Source organism: Pelobates fuscus, chromosome 5, assembly GCF_036172605.1.
Source record: "Pelobates fuscus isolate aPelFus1 chromosome 5, aPelFus1.pri, whole genome shotgun sequence".
NCBI lineage: Eukaryota > Metazoa > Chordata > Amphibia > Anura > Pelobatidae > Pelobates > Pelobates fuscus.
The window spans coordinates 86,772,036-86,790,221 of NC_086321.1; the positions used below are offsets into that span (position 1 = coordinate 86,772,036).

Sequence of the window (18,186 nt, forward strand, 5' to 3'; positions counted from 1 at the left end):
GGACATTACTTATCGGGCATAGGCTGAACTAACAGCACACTGCTACCTGTCGGCCACAAGGACTCAGGCCATATATGCGCCCCAGCTTATTCTCAACCAGGGGTATTTTGTTTTTGTTCTTGTGTCCTTTTTCTTATGTCTTTGCTTATGTTTTATTATTATGTTTTTTGGGCAAAACGGAGCTACTTCCAACTAAGAAGCCTGCGACCGGGACCCAGTGGCACAATAACAGTATTGTTTAGCATAACAACTCAGCATGTCTTTATTATCTGTTAGCTCTATGCATTTCCTCATGCTTTACTTACTTTATTACTTTAAAATGATTAGCAACATGCCTATGTATATGCAAAGCTCAGCCACTTTCCCTTAACAGTAGCTCCAGACATCTACTAGTTAGCCTGTAATTTAAGCATACTATAAAATCTAAAAAATGTGTGATATATATACGAATGCCATAACTCTGTCTTATAAGACTTGTTATCAATCTGTGTACAGAGGCTGTTGTGGCTTACTGAACACTATGTTATTTCTTGCACTTTATAAATAAAGAATTAAAAAAAAAAAAAAGGGGGGAGCTGGGATAGAAGATATTAGCAGTCTTGAACCCTGGCGATGATACTCAGTAATTAGCATTTAGCCAGGAATAGTAAGAATGCCTTATATTTCTCAAACTGCAACAGCAGTTGTGACGAGAGCAATCCGTTACAGCAGTAATGGAAGGAACATCGCTGTTGCAGTCCCTGGCTGCTAGCCATGTATAAGGGAAGGATAAAACAGAAGCTCAGTGAGAACAATGGTCTCAAATAAGCCTGGGAAGATTGTCTTTGTTTAAAGTATGATATATTTCCAACAAATACATTAGTTCCGTGATTGTATATATATATATATATTATTATTATTGGTAACAATTGCATAACACACTAGTTTGTGAACAGAAAAGTAAAACAAGCAAGATGCCCTTCCAAATATATGAAATGTGTTATGTTTCCCTTTGTGGTGGGAGAGGCACCAGCTCATGGCTTTTCAAGAATTCTTTAGACAGCATGAGCTTCTCTAGATCTAAGTCCTCCACCACTGATTAGTCAGAATAGTTGCAATTTTTATCCAGAAATTAAAGGATCACTAATCAAACTAATTTAAGTTGTTTTGGAGGTATGAGTGCCCAGGTGGTTTTACCGTTAGAAGTTTTGCAACCGTTTAACCCCAAAGTTGGGGCTCCAATACCTTGCACCACTACCTTCCAGCTTCCTTTCTCTTTGAGATGCAGTATTAAGCCAGGTTAAGCCAGATGCTGATAGGCTGAGAATGATAGCTGCCGATCTATCACTGGACACTATTTGAAAGAAATAGTATGCGTGATTTTTTTTCAATGATTGTCAGAGAGCGTTAGCGGACACATTCAGCCTATCAGAGCCTGCATGGCTGTATCTACTGAAAATAGCACCTATGGCAAGAAATGAAAATGCAGCCAATGTCCAAACATCTGACACCAATCTTTTAGATAACTTTACCATCAGCTCAAAAATACATGCTGTTTATAATGTGTGTGTGTGGTGTGTGGTGTGTGCTGGCTGTATGTGTTTATATGTAATGTGTGTGGTTGTGCTCTGTGTAACCTGCTCTATCTTGGCACACTGTCTGACAGCACTACATTTCTCTTGAGCTCAAATAAATTGCATTTGATCGGACTGTTTTTCCGGCTCAGAGCGCATGGGAGAGGTGGGAAGTGAGAGGCAGACAAAGAAAAGAGCGGAATTAAGAAAAGGAAAAAAAAGGGACTAACTCAGCAAATGCAGAGAGTGTAGACGCTTTCCCTAGCAAGCGCACTTTCAGCACGGCACTGCCTGCGGGCGTAGTGGCTCATAACATCTATCACCAGAGCGCAGTGCACACTGATGACAGTTCTATTTTTGCCCAGAATTGAAATAAGGCAGTTTGGAACAGTTCTGGGCTGCCTAAATGATGTGTGCAGGGAGTAGAACTAGCCCCAAATTGCAAATATCCCTCTATGTGCAGCTTTTCTTCTTCAAACGCTGCCTCTACAGATTAATACCATCATGACCATTTTTAAAAGCAAAATTGGTGGTTGAACTAATCCTTTAAATAACTGTCTTAAAACACAGCAAAATATAGAATGTGCTTTTGGCATTTACTTAATCAATATAAGAAGTCTAAAAAGCTTTCTCTGTGTATTTAACATATTTTTCTTCTAAATTATCTATTTAATGTAAGGGTGTAAAAAGGGAAATGTATTAGGTAAAGATGGGAATGGAGGGGGAGAATGAGAAGTGAAAGATGTTTTCAACAGAACATATATTTTTCATGTTGATTATTTCTGCCTGTGACAGCTATAGCTTGCTATCTTTAATTCACCCGCTACTAGTGGACCCCCTATTCATTAGACCTGTGGTTCCCAAACCAGACCTTATGGGCTACCAACAATCAAATATTTATGTATTTACATTTATTTATGAAACTCTTGCGGTTTATAGGTGCATTTTTAAGGCACTTAGGCTTGAGGAAAGGGCTTAAAAGTCCTGAAAGGTTACGGGTTATCAATATAAATGCTGATGCTGGCACTGTAAAGATAAACGGGTGCATCAACTTCTGTGGAAATCTGAATTAATGAAACAAGAATTATTTTTAAATATATTGTTGGCAGTATTGCACACACCATTATCTGTTTATGTTTGTTTTTTGGTATTAAAAGAACACTCTAACCAGCCTAACCACTACACTGTAGTAATTCTGTACAAGGTGCATACTGTGCAAAGAAGCTTCCGTGACTATCCAGGACATAGCCAGGTGCAAGATGGTAGCAGGTACAGTATTTATGTATTTACATTTATTTCAATGGAAATATTGACAAACACACTGATAGATACACTGACACACATATATACACACCTTGACACACAGATACACAAACTGGCACATTCACAGATTAGCAGATACACACACTGACACAGGTTTGTATTTGCTGTTCACTTACCTTTTTTCTTCCTTCAGTGCTGCAGTCTGAGGATAGTGTGCCAGCTGCTCACTCCCCGCTGCTCCCATTCTCCCTCCAGCCGGTGAATTCTGTCTGGGAGGACGTGCTGTCACTTCCTCCCTGCATCCCATATCCCAAACACCAGGGGTCCGGTCGCGGTCTTAGACGGCAGCAGCGCCTGACCGGACCCCTGTTTAGCAATACCCATCGGGTGGCCCTAAATGCTTGGGACACCCGACGGGAAAATCGCAGCGGAACACCAATTGAGAAACGCTGCTCTAATACATTTGTACACAGCATGGCGAGTTCTTTATATTTGTATGTTCAATACATTGTTTTTGTTATACCATTGGAATTTACTTCTGTGTTGACATTGTATGGTATCATGTAAAGTGAAACACCTATCAATAAAGATGATAAAAGAAGAGCTAGAAAGGATGTGGAGGCAGTAGAAGTCCCAGTTGTGATGGTAGAGTGGCTTCAGCAGATTCCAAATGGGACATCTGAGGAGTACGCCCAGGAGAGTGAAGTTCTCGAAACAGCTAAGATATTGCACAGAACCCTGACACGCCCAGGCCTCTGGTATATTTGTGGTCGGGGATCAAGGCTGTATCGCTCTTAGCTACCCAAGACAAATTCGGTTGGAGTGTGTCGGAACCAACAGTCAGGTAAGGCCTGTAAATAAAGACGGCCTACCTAGAGAAGTTGATAATAGAGATAAAGGGAGAAGAGGGTGCAGTTACTTGAAGAAACCTGCAGTCATGAGGTATATTTGTTATATATGAAAGACGCACCGTAGGCAGGTTTAAGGCCATATAAACTTCTCAGACAACTACAGGCCTGTAGTTGTCTGAGAAGTTTATATGGCCTTAAACCTTCCTGAGGTGCATCCTTCATATTTACACACACACACACACACATACACACAATGTGTTCAGAAAGTATTCAGACCGTTTCATTGTTCTCACACATTTTTTGTTGCAGCTTTATGCTACAATTGTTTACATTTTTTTTTTGTCTGCACACAATACCCATAAAGTAAAACCCACTGCTCACGATCTATGAAATACTATCCCAATGGTAAGGACCTCAGCCAAGACAACATGGGTGGCTTAGGGACAACACTGTGAATGTCCTTGAATGGCTTTTTCAGAGCCCAGACGTGAACTCAATCGAAAATATATGGAGAGGCCTGAGAATGGCTGTCCAACCTGACAGAGATTCAGAGGATCTGTAGAGATAAATGTCAGAAACTATCCAAATCCAGTTATGCAGAGTTTGTTGCATCATTCCCAAAAATGGGGAAAAATATACACACACCTGCGGATCTTAACAAACACATTTCATATGGAGCAGGGCTCCTGACGACGGCGTGCTGACACGCCGAAATGCACGTCGAGCTCTTTCTTTTTTTTTTTCTCTTCACTTGGTAGCACTTTAATTTAGTATGCACTAGTTTATTTTTATTTAGTTTTAGGCAGGGAGACTGGTTCAGGTAGGCATTAGTGGTTAGTCCACGGTGCCAAGGTAACACAGGGATAGATTCTCTTCAGTAGCATTTTCTTGGTTTATAGTTATTGAGGCTCAGTTCCTCCATCTTCCTCCCTGTGATTTTTACCTTTAGCTATACTTGCCGCTAGTATACACGCTGGGAGTGTCGAGCTAGGGGTTCCGACATTCAGATTTTTTAGACTCCTTGTGTGTCTGTCTAGTTGGAGAACAATGTACTTTGGCCAGTGTTTGTGACTAAGTGGCTACTAAAAACTGGACATATACCCCATTTGCAATACCTTGGGTTGTCTACTTTTGCAAATGGTATGCTATCATGGAGGTAATTCTCATTCCTTGGCTACCATACGGTCTCAAAGGCAACATAACCAATCTGGTGATTTTCAATGTGAAAAAAATGAAAAATGTAACATGCTATATTTGACCCTCTAACTTCCCAAAACACCACAGAACCTGTACATAGGGGATACTGTTTTACACATGAGACATCGCTGAATACAAATGCTTATTTTATTGCAGTAAAAGCAAACCGTTTTCTGACATTCACAGTTAAAATGTAGAACTAAAAAAAAAAGTCTTAATTTCTCAATTTTGTTTTCTATTTTATTCATATTAAATTGTGTTTCATAGCTAAATATTTGATGTTGAATGAAATCCCTATTTCTCCTGAATAACATTATGTATAAGTGTGGGTGCACATAATATGAAAGTGGTGAATTACGGTTGAACAGACATATAGTCAAATTCCAAGTTTTGTTTACGTTTTATTTTGACCAAAACGTGTACATCTGGCTCAGTCCTTAAGGGGTTAATTGAACTTTAATCACTCACATAAAAACCAAAACACTTTTTCTGAAAAGTCTCTCCTTGGAAGGATCTAAACATTTTCTCAAACAATGGGCTCTAATAGTAAAATTACCTTGGATAAGAGTTTCCAAAGAGATATCCGAGAAACTGGACTCTCACAAGATAACCCAGCAGAGGATACACAGTCATCATTTGGAAAAGCAAAAATATTCTTGCAACGAATGCCAGGATATCACTACTCGGAAAATTATCCAGGAAGTTCTAGAAAGAACATAAAAGAAAACTGCTTACATTTTGTTTAAAATTAAATATGAGTTGTAACGATAAATGTAATGGGTACATCATCAAAATAATACGAAAACCAGCAGTGATTGTTGACATCGTTGAAAACCTTGACATCCATTCTTTTTTTGCTTTATACATTACAGCTTGTAGTTTAAGGGGTAGAGCATATACAAAATTAAAGCTGGCTCCTGCCCTGCGTAATTCATATTGCAATTGAGTACTGGTCAACTGTGAGCTACAAAAATGAAGCGGGTAAATTTAGTGCATATTAAATCACAAATAATCACAAATAATTACTTATTTCAATAAAATAGAATTTTGTATGATAGCGCTATATTTAGGGAGTGCTTTTTCTATTTGCCTTTCAAGCTATGGACCGATTTTATGACACCAAATTCCATACATTACAGATCAGCAATGAAAACTGTAAATGGAGATAGAGGAGTACACGTAAAAATAGGGGGGGGGGAAACAAACTATATGACGATACGTGTAATATGGCTTTAAGTGATGCACGATATATATCATATAGCGCTATAATAAATAATGTGTTAATGACCTCCTACAGCGAACTTGCCATTGCTGATAAACAGATCACAACTTAAATGCAGTAGTTTGTATACCTGCTGAATGCATTCTTTTGTCAATGGTGGGGAGGGAAATGACGCAAACACCATGATCCCAACGTAGACATATGTTAATCCGACTAGCAAATATGCAATGGAAAGATCTCTTACCTAGAAAAACAAGTTAATCAATGTCACAAAGTGCAAATATTATCAAATTATCAAAAAAAATTTACCTATAAACTCAAAAATATAAATAGTACAATGCTTCCTTTAAATTAGCAGTATCTTAACTGATCTAGTAAAATGACTAATTATATAGCTCTATGTCTCTTTCACCAATTCCACCTGTGATTTCCCAGTGAGTGACAGTGAGGTGTAGCTGAAGAAGAGATACAGCCATGTCTTCACCAGTTTCCCCTGTGGCTGCACTACAACAATATTCAGTAGGGACGTGGGAAAGTATAAATATTTTAGGTTGCAAAGTCCAATCTTCCTGCAACTACTCCTGACAGCGATCATTTGGACTTTGCAAAAATAAAATAAAAAAAATAATGTTTTACTAATTTTTTTTTTATGGCCTGGTGCAATATTCAGCAGATAATCCATATTACATAAAAACTGCACTCTAGGAACTTGTTGGGAAAAAAAAAACACAAATTGCTATTTATTTCCTCAGTCAGTTTGACAGTGCAAAATTAATTAAGGACCTGAGGAAAGTTTGCGCTGTCATACTGAACTGTTTGCTAAATAAATAGTCATTTATGTTCTTTACAAACAAGTCCCTAGAGGGCTGTTTTTATGTAGTATACACATGAAGCAAAAAAACGAAGAGGTTATGGTGGGGGGAAAATTGTTATTGAAAACACCTTCCACCTGAATTCTGTGGATAGTTAATACAATGTTAGCAATGTGCACACCAGACAAGCCATAAGACTTGCTTTTCCCACAGAAATCACAAATATGCAGTGATGTCAGGGCCGGCGCGTCCATAAGGCGGCACAGGCGGCCGCCTTAGGGCGCACCGGCTCTGGGGGCGCAAAATTCCAGTGACCGGCAGGAGGGAAGTGCTCCCTCCTGCCTGGTCACCTCCTGGATCCCCGGAGCTGCTGGGAGGCGTGCGGCACAAGTTGATTAGGAGGCGGCGAGGGAGCTCTCTGATCTCTCTGACCGGCTCCCTCGCGCGCCTTTTGCTGATGCCGCGGGAGCCGGAATATGACGTCATATTCCGGCTCCCGCTGCATCAGAAAACAGCCTGCGAGGGAGCCGGTCAGAGAGATCAGAGAGCTCCCTCGCCGCCTCCTAATCAACTTGTGCCGCACGCCTCCCAGCAGCCCCACTGGACCACCAATGAGAAACCCACGCCAGCTCTCCAGGTAGGGAGGCTGGGTGGGACATTTAAATGTAATGTATTGTTAATTACTTTATTAATTACTGTGTGAGTGTGTATGTCAGTGTGTGTGTGTGTGTCTGTCAGTGTGTGTAAGTGTGTCTATGAGTTTGTGTGTGAGTGAGTGTGTCTGTCGGTGTGTGTGAGTGTGTATGTGTGTCTGAGTTTGTGTGTGTCTGTCAGTGTGTGTGTGTGTGAGTGAGAGTGTGTGTGTCTGTCAGTGTGTGTGTAAGTGTGTCTATGAGTTTGTGTGTGTCTGTCGGTGTGTGTGAGTATGTCAGTGTGTTTGTGCGCATGTGAGTATGTGTCTGTCAGTGTGTGTGTGTGTTCGAGTATGTGTCTGTGAGTTTGTGTGTGTGTGTGAGTATGTATTTTTCTGCATGCATGTATCTGTATGACGGTATGCCTCTGTATGTATGTATGTGTCCGTATGCCTGTATGTCTGTATGCATGTATGTAACTGGATGTATGTTTGTCTCTGAATGTCTGTATATATGTCTCTGTATGCATGTATGTAACTGTATGCCTTTATGTCTCTGTATGTGTGGGTCTGTGTGTCTATGTATGCCTGTATGTCTTTGTATGCATGTTTCTGTATGTATGTATGTATGTATGTGTCTGTATGACGGTATGCCTCTGTATGTATGTATGTATGTATGTATGTGTCTGTATGCCTGTCTATATGTATGTGTCTGTATGACGTTATGTCTCTGTATGCATGCATGTATCTGTATGTGTGTATGTCTTTGTATGCCTGTATGTATGTATGTATGTGTCTGCATGCCTGTATGTCTCTGTATGTATGTTTCTTTATGCCTGTATGTCTGTATGTATGTGCCTGAATGTCTTTGTATGTATGTTTCTGTATGCCTGTCTGTATGTATGTGTCTGTATGACGGTATGCCTCTGTATGCATGTATGTCTTTATATGCCTGCATGTCTCTGTATGCATGTATGTCTCTGCTTGTATGTCTCTGACTGTATGTGTCTGTATGTCTCTGTATGATTATTGCTGTCTATGTATGACAGTGTACCTGTATGACTTTGACTGTGTGACTGAAAAATGATGCCTGTGTGCCTGTGGCTTGGGAGGAAAGACACACAGGTGAAGATGCATTTTTTTTTTTTTTAATGAGGGTTGGGGGCGCCAAAATGCATCTTCGCCTGTGTAACTAAAAATCCTAGCACTGGCCCTGAGTGATGTTACTAGCGCAAAGGATTCTGGGTGGGCATAGGCAAATTAGTTTAGGAATCACATTTTTGCCTCATTCCATTTTAAACATGGATTTCTTTAAGTCTGTGTTTGCCATATACAACAGCTTTGAAACACATCTTAGGAAAAGATGAAAAGCCAGTGAACCACTCATGGACAGCTGATATATATATACATACATACATACTGTAAGGGATCCTCTGGATCCCCTATACTCTGAGTATATCTACTATAATTCTCCCAAATCCCCAGTGAAGCAGTGATTATAGCTCCAAATTCCCCAAACATCAGTCTAGACTTGATAAAGGGTAGAAACAAATGTGTTTATTAAGGGCTCAATGGCCTACTTTTATACAGTACAGAGACACAATTAAACACCCCCAAGACACTCCCATAAATACACCCACAAAATGTCCCCAGAATCCAGTGTTACCATGACTTAGCAATACATTACAGTCTATACATCCCCGGATAGCCTGGATCTGAGCACCCAACATATTCAAAAAGCACTCAGATCACACGAACACAGCCGAAACGCCACCGGGGTAAAGCTCTGACCGATCGCACACAAGGCGCCTACCCAAAACAGTTCCAGAGATTCAGTGGTAGTGGCCGGTCACCTTAGGGAGTTCCATACGAAAGAAATACAGAACGCACACTCTGGCTTGTTGGTAGCATTTGTTCGTATGAACCATACGAACAAACCTACTGAATGGCGCTCTCCTGACATGTGTGGGGAATAAGCAGGGGTTCGTCAAAGTTCAGCAGTGCTTGGAAGTTTCAGTGTCAAATTTTAGTTCACCGCTATCGACGCCCAAACGCCGCTGCCTGCATTCTCACGAACAAGATGGCCACCAACACAGTCAACACAGTTCCCACATGTTCATGCATACGAACGGTGGCCACCCAGTGGCAAAATTAGAACACACAATGATTGAAGTGTCAGGAGAGGTTAACAAGCACACAGGTAGTCTGCAGTTTGTATGTTTGTTCAGTTCCCGAACAGTACAACTAAATCCAACGAACCAAGTCTTTTTACCAGGTGTTTCCAGGTCCCATAGTCAGTGGGCAGGATGCTAGCCTCCACATTCCTCCAGGAGCCCGGGACGAACGTCCAGGCAAGGTGGTGTTCGTCACACATACATATAAACACACACATATTGCAAAAGACAGTTATGTTTATACCTCTACATCTAATAATCAGTGCATTTTCCACAGTGTATCAAAAGATTTTGTTAAAACAAACAGCATTACTTACATTATTTTCAGGCTTTTTGTTGTTCTTTAGTAAGGTGATCACACAATTGTGGATGAAGAATGCAAGGGTTAGGATGCCAGTAAGCTGGGGAAATGATGTCCTAAATTCTAACACACCAGGGGTAAAGCACAACAGAAATATAATTACTATATTATTTCAAATGGTACAAATGCACAACTCTTAAGTCCGTCATCTGTCAAGAACCTCAGGCTACAACTTGGTTGACATGACACTTACTAGCATTTATAGGTTAAACATGCATATCCCTTCCACTAGACATTCATTACATCTCAAACATATTCTATGCTACATTTGTAAAGTTATAAGTGCTGTTCCCGCTTAGCATTTATTTTTTACATGTGGGCATAGATATCTGTGTGTATTTTTATTAGTATGTGCATATTGAAGCACTTAATTAAATTATGTGAACAAAATTGTAGTGTAAGGCACTACAAGGTATCCCAAATTTTTGGTGCTTGTGCCGCAGGACCAGGTTCCTCAGCAGAACCCTCAATTAAAACAATACAAAAATCTCAAGCCATCTTGGGAAAGACACATTTAGTGTGGAAACAATGCCTTATTCACGTTTAAAGGCACAATAAACAACCACGAAACACTATTGCTGAATGTGGAGGATTATTTGGATTGTTGTTAAGCATTTCATTTGACATGTATTTCCCTCTCCAACTGCACCCTCTCGTTTTTTAAATCTTTTGCCCCAGTCCAAATATTTAATACTCTCATGACTTGTTTTTTTTCCTATTGTATAAATGTGAATATTATCCGCCTGTTGGTGACAATATAGGAAACCAGATCACTTCCTCTCCTTGACGTAATCTCAGTACCATGACGCTATAGTTTTGCCACTGCAGTGTAAAACATTGCCATTTTGCAGAACAGTGATGTTTACATTGCAGGGTTTAAATGCCGCTAGCGGCTGTCACTCAGCTAGGCACAAGAGGCGCTACTGATGAAATAGAGTCAAACTGCTATTTCAATCTGATGGTCTCATACAGACCATCTGACTGGCACAGCGCACTCTAGCTTCCTAATGGTTTCCGATGATCTTAGCCAAGGAGGTAGAGCCACCCACTTACAGAACGTGTGAGAGAAAAGGTAAGTTAACTGCTTACGCGCACAAGTACTTACTTAGCATAGGTGCAATTCCCAACCTCTCAGAATGGATCCGTGTACAGGTACATTCATAAAAAGCCATGAATGAAGCTACCAGTAAGCTGCTGGGGCAACATGTTTTCTGGAACTGCTGCTAAGTGCTAAAGTGCACATACTCAGCAAGTGTGTAGGGCTTACATCATCAACTTCTTTCTATTCTCAGCAAAGCTCCCGGTAATAGTTGCAAAACATGATCATCTTACCAGGTACGAAAAAGTCTTCTACTCCATTCCATTGAAAACGTATGTGAAATCCTTGACGAACAGCTTTAAATGTAACAAGAGATAGCAAGTACACTACAGACACTGTTCCTGCAATGAAACAGTAATGATTTTACAAACTCAAGTACAAATTTAAAAAATGGAGATGTGCTGTAGATCAACATACTTAAACAGATTTACATGAATTGTTGATAATTATGACCTAAAACAACACTCCATTTCTAACATATCACAGAACAGTTATGTTGTAGTAGTAAAATAAAAAGTTATACTATCAAATGAATTACAAAAAACCAAAGTTGTGCTGGCACTCACTCACGTTTAGGTGCAGGTATTCGAGGTTAACCCCACTATAACCTCATAATATATATACATAATATAAACATGAATACCGCACTCTGCGTTAATTATGGTAAAGAAAAAATTCATAAATGAGTATGCAAAAAAAATTCATTTATTAAATACGGACCCCGTGTAATATAAAGAGGCTACTTGGAAAAAATTGGTGACCTTATCCTAAATACATATATATTATGCATATGAAACAAACTCATAATATATACAAATAATATTTACAGCCAATGGCAATTCCATTTCATATATCATACACAAAATATAAATTCATGATATATACAAAGCTATGTACAACTAATTTACAGTCCTAATGTCCCATACAGGTAGGGATAAAATATCCCAAGTGGATCCACCAAATGCTAGGCCTTTATGAAAAAAATAGAAAAAAGAAAAATAATATCACCAAAATGGTTAAAAGAGAAAAATGGAAAAAAAAAAAAAATCAGAGCACAAATTAGGCAAAAAATATATAGTAGTCCAATATTGAAAAGTAGTGCACTAAACAATACTGCTTTATATGGGTGGATCTCACCAAAAGTAAATATGTCTTTACGGGCCCGTTTCTACTGCTGACCAGATGACGTCCTACAGGATCGTTTGCTGCTGATCAATTTATCTTACCCCATAGGACGACTTTACTACAATATGTACCTTTCACTCAGGAGCACTCCTTTTTGACTACTCCATCACCAAGCAAAACCCTCTATACTACTACAAGTCGATCCCTGCAAAGACAGCTTTACTTTATCCCTACCTGTATGGGACATTAGGACTGTAAATTAGTTGTACATAGCTTTGTATATATCATGAATTTATATTTTGTGTATGATATATGAAATGGGATTGCCATTGGCTGTAAATATTATGAGTTTGTTTCATATGCATGATATATGTATTTAGGAAAAGGGCAACAATTTTTTTCAATTTTTTCCAAGTAGCCTCTTTATAGTACACGGGGTCAGTATTTAATAAATGAATTTTTTTTGCATACTCATTTATTAATTTTTTTTTTACCATAATTAACGCAGAGTGCGTTATTCATGTTTATATTGTGTATCAAATTAATTAACCCAGTAGCAGACCTACTACAGCCAGGGTCATTGTATAGGGTCAAGTCTTTACAATCTTTATTCTCAACCCTAACCCAGGAACAGGTCCAGTGCCAGTCCCTGGTGATCTTAGGTGAGAAGTACATATGTACCTGTGATGGAATGGGATCATGCCTCTAGATTGTAAGCTCATGGGCTATCTAACTAAGCACTTTATATAAAAGAGCTTCAGTGGCTAAATCTCAGCTCAGAGCCCTCTTTACTTTTTGTATTGGCCAGTGTACATTGTACGTTCTCGACTAATTGTACAGCGCTGAGGAACATATTGGCGCTATATAAATACCAGTAATATAATTTAATACAAATGCTGTAAGCCCCATGTGATTTCTGCTGTAATAAAAATAAGTGGATACTACTGGATCGGATCGACTTATCTTGGTAAAGTCAGGTCTCTTGACATACAGAAATCTCCTCTTTCTACTCAGTTAAGATCATATGGCTGAATTTCTGGGGTTTGGTATGCGTGTTTAGTCCAAATATACAAACATTTTTCAAAGTAACACAACATTCAATGTGGGAAAAAAAGTGCACAAAAAATGATAATACTGGGTTTCAGTGTCATTAGTCAGTTTTGTGATAATTTTTAGATACTATGAAGGAGAACTTACCTAAAACATTAAACTTGGCAAAGAAAGATGGAGAGCGAAAGTTCAGAAGAGGAAGCAAAACAACAATGAGGTAAAACGGAACTGTATCTGTTTTATTCCACCATGTCTGAAATTCCTGAAACTCAGTGCCATTGGCAAAATAATCTTCCATAGAGTCATTTGAGTGGTTTGGGATTATAATATTTGGGCAAATAACTGTAAAACGATAATCCAGAATAGAACAAAGGTTAGATAATTAAGAGGCGGGACACATAATCAGATATTAAAATTATCATTTTTAACATCCTGGGAACAGTGGAAAACATCCCAATATCCCATCATTTTAGTACCTAGAAAGTCTATACAGCATATCCATACTCACAACACATTTAATTGATACTACCTGGTATATTACATATAATATATTCCATATTTTGTGAACTTCTAGCTATCTTTGAATTTCAAGGTTGGATCGAGCCCCCGACTTTTAATATAAACGTTCACTCTCTTCATAATATTTCCTATTTCCACACTGTTAATGTAGCTTGTTATTTAGCAATATGTTTTACGCTATCCTACGCTAACGCAAATATGAAATCATAAAATAATATGGATACAATGTTTATCCAATAAATATTGTTATCACACTCTCAGTTTTAGCTTTAACTAGCTACTTTCTGTTTACCTCAATTATACACAAGGTCTTGAAATTTGAGATATTTCTTTATAAAAACAAGATGAATAAATTAAATGAATATGTATGCATTTATATGTATTCAAATATTTTGACCCCAACCACAAAAAAAAAATAATATATACACTAAAAGCACCACAAATTAAATATATAAATGCATTGTATAAAACACATGTCTTAGGACAACTCAGCAAGCTATTTAATTCACGGACATAGCCTTTTGTGCATAACCTAGCTCTGTGCTGAAGTGTCAATCCTATTTAAAATAAGACATTCTAAACTTACACATACAACTTTTAGGGTTATTTCCTGGTGAAGGGGCAGATAGGAATACTTAGAAATATCTATTTAAACATGATGTTTACCTTTGTGATGGCTTCCTGAGGAACTGGCTGCTGCCAAATTCCGGTGTGTTTTTAGAAAATACCACAATATATTTATAGGAGAATTCCTGAGCATTTTATTTTTAATCTCCCATAAAATTAGAACTATCTTACCTTTGTCGCTGCCATTGGTGCTTAAGACCACTTCAGTAACATTGATATGATTTACGTAATCTGAAATAATATAAATAAATACAAATATATACCATATATATATATATAGAAACAAATACATGTAAATCGTTGAACCCATTGCATTATTCTGTGTCAGTATGTCAATATTTTATAACTGCAAATACTTATTGATTAGGCAATTTATCAAGCATGATGTCCTATACGTTTATATCAGGGGTAGGCAACCTTTTAGCAGCACTTCGCCGAAATACGATTGTGATGTCCCGTAGAGTATCGATCTTATTTTATTAAATTGAAGTGTGTATGTTGCCGCATTGTGCTTAAGTTATTTACACCGCAGTTGCTTTGTATTGTTGTATATGTGCGTATATGAGCTATTATATTGTATATGTTCATGAGTAGTTGGTGGTATCGTGTACGATACCTATGAATGTGGGCTGCGTATGGGGGCTGCTTGTGGATGGAAATGTCACATTGTGTGTTTGGTAGTATGTGTATGTGAGGGGCTGTTTGGGGTATTGCATGTGAGGTGCTGTTTGGGGTATTGCATGTGAGAGGCTACATGTGGGGTTGTGTGCATGTGTGTGGATTGTCAGTGGAGTTGAGTGTGTGCGGATTGTGTGTGGGCTGTTCATATTATTTATATGGGGGAGGGTTATTCTGCAGCTCTGTGTATATCTAGCAGTGTGTGTGGCTCTCCTGGGTTCCAGTGGGGACCAGGCTGCCCAGGTAGAGCTCAAGGACAGGAGCTGCGATAGCAGCTGGGGGCTGTTCTACTCCAGTGTGGATTCACATTCACATGTGTTGGGAGGAAGTGATCTGAAATCATGTCCTCTACGTGCTGCAATGCATAAATTGAGAACTGACCTTCACCACCTTTTCGTATTAGCAGATATCTGAAGTTTCACTGGGACTCCTGATAGGCCAGACCCTGTTTGGCTCCAGCAGCCTTGAGTGCCGTGCAAAAACACCTCGAGTGCCGTGCGTGGCACACGTGCCATAGGTTGCCTACCCCTGGTTTATATAATGGCCAAAATATCACAACATGCTTTACTGAGCAAGATAAAACAAGGAAATGCTTTGTAGGAAATGCTCAGTGCAACAAACTAAGGTTTGGTTTAGGTTGTGGTATTGAGGATTTTGTTCCTCATAACGAGCACAGCGTCCAGAACTCTGGGGTTAGATTGTTCATAACAAGTTTAACGCCTTAGGTGAAATGGCACACTGGACCGTCTGGCACCATAACAACTTCAATGGGATTAAGTAATTATGTTTAAATTGTTAAACAGTGGGCTATAGAGGTTATGGCGCTTATAGTGTTCCTTTAACAGTGAAAGCGCTTTTACATATATCAATATAAGGAGACTGAACACTGATTTACATGTCTTCCAAGATTAACCCTTGATAAAATGTCTTCTTCAGAGTTATTTAACATTGTCATATTACCAAATATCACACCCATAAATCTGTTTGTCAACTAAGATGACTAAAATAATACTTACTATAAATAAATTTCCCCGTGTTGAAGAGGAAATTAGACATCAGTACCCAGTAGACAATCATGGCTCCAATAAGGGATACCAAAGAAAATAAGAGGCTGGAAAACTGCCCAAAAGAGCCAAAATAGTATTGACAAACATCCGGAAACTCCCAGCTTGATGTATTTATGAATGCTAACAGAAAACAAAAACAAAAGCACTCACAAATTATTTACTAAACACTATAATATTAGATCATATATACTGTGTATATTAGTGCATATGTTGATACCATCTAGACTTATGATTGCTGGCATCTGCCACTAAACCAGTCATGGACTACATTTCTCATGATGCTTAGCCAGCTATACGCTAAGAAGATACGCGTTTCTGTCAGAACCCCTTATAGGCTTGTACACATACCCACTAGTATCAATACAGTTGTCTTCAATGCTCCATAATTCATAACTATAACCAAAACAACTTAGGCTGGGAGTCACCTGACTCTGATCACAAGGAGCCTGCACACACTGCTATTGCTGACCCGATATATAGCAGAAATCAGCTCTATCCTGTTTGCGGCTCACATTGCAATAATAAGTCATTTGATTGCGTTTACCGAGACATTTGCAGACAATTTCTCAATGTCATAATCGCTTTATTTAGAGGAATTATAACATTAGGGGTTGGAACTAGATATGCTTTAATTTAAGGACTGCCCTCGAAGGCACAGTAGGTTTACAGATAGTGGATTAGACCGTTAGTGCATCTATCTGATGTATACCCTTTCATTCTCCATTCTCTCTGGAAGCTGGCAACATTTGTTGCAAAGCTCCACACTCCTAGTCATAGTCTCAGTGACACCAACATTGACTTTACTTTGTTTCTATTTGTTGCCATTCTCCCCTATTAGCTCCTCATGCGATTTGAACAGCTCTTATCTTAAAGGACCACTATAGTGCCAGTAAAACAAACTTGTTTTCCTGGCTCTATAGGGTCTTTAGGTCCTCCCCACGCTCAGGGTCCCACGCCCGCCAGGCTGAAGGGGGAGGAAGGGGTTAACCGCTCAATGAAACAGCCACTAGAGGCTGGATTAACCCTATTGTAAACATAGCAGTTTCTCTGAAATTGCTTTGTTTACAGATGCAGGGTTAACCCTAGATGGACCTGGCACCCAGACCACTTCATTGAACTGAAGTGGTCTGGGTGCCTATAGTGGTCCTTTAAAGAAAGACTATAGGGTCAGGAACACAAACATGTATTCCTGACCCTATAGTGTTAAAACCACCATCTAGCCCCCATGGGCCCCTCATGCCTCCCTAAATACAGCAAAATCTTACTTGTATTCAAGCCTGAAGCTGTAGCTCTGCATGCTGTTTGCCTCAGAATAGCAACCTGTCTGCTGACAGCATCAGAAGTGGTGGCCTGATCCAATCACAGTGCTTCCTCATAGTATTGGCTGATACTGACAAGGAGGCAGATCAGGGGCAGAGCCAGCACAATTGAACCACAGCCCTGGCCAATCAGCATCTCCTCATAGAGATTAATTGAATCAATGAATCTCTATGAGGAAAGTTCAGTGTCTGCATGCAGAGGGAGGAGACACTGAATGTTTGGATGCATTTTGGGCAGCCATGGCCCAGGAAGGATCTCTAACAGCCATCTGAGGAGTGGCCAGTGAAGTTATCACTAGGCTGTAGTGTTAACACTGCATTTTCTCTGAAAAGACAGTGTTTACAGCAAAAAGCCTGAAGGTAATGATTCTACTCACCAGAACAAATTCATTAAGCTGTAGTTCTGGTGACTATAGTGTCCCTTTAAGCCTGCTTGGGACTATTCTACGACTATATATAGATATATCAGTAATTATATGGTGCTTGATGTCAAGAAAATCTATAGCATTACCATTAGAGGTCATCATAGCTCGTGCACTATATCTATTCTATAGATTATTTTCCCTCTATTTTTCTTGAGACTATCGAAACACCATTTAGTGAATGGTCCCTTATTCTATTTTTTGTGTGGTATATCC

At 39.2% G+C, this 18,186-nt stretch overlaps 1 protein-coding gene across 2 annotated transcripts in view; it reads right to left on the reverse strand.

Annotated features, from left to right (window-relative positions):
* The window catches only part of SLC38A9 (solute carrier family 38 member 9), a 325,631-nt gene that overhangs the window by 10,117 nt on the left and 297,328 nt on the right, over positions 1–18,186 (reverse strand). For both annotated transcript variants that reach the window (XM_063454040.1, XM_063454041.1), the window contains exons 7-13: positions 16,179–16,349; positions 14,656–14,715; positions 13,486–13,680; positions 11,397–11,504; positions 10,021–10,127; positions 6,217–6,330; positions 5,421–5,569 (exon numbers count right to left, since the gene is read on the reverse strand). In XM_063454040.1, the coding sequence (XP_063310110.1) occupies positions 5,421–5,569; positions 6,217–6,330; positions 10,021–10,127; positions 11,397–11,504; positions 13,486–13,680; positions 14,656–14,715; positions 16,179–16,349 (904 nt within the window). The remainder of the gene's footprint in view (positions 1–5,420; positions 5,570–6,216; positions 6,331–10,020; positions 10,128–11,396; positions 11,505–13,485; positions 13,681–14,655; positions 14,716–16,178; positions 16,350–18,186) is intronic.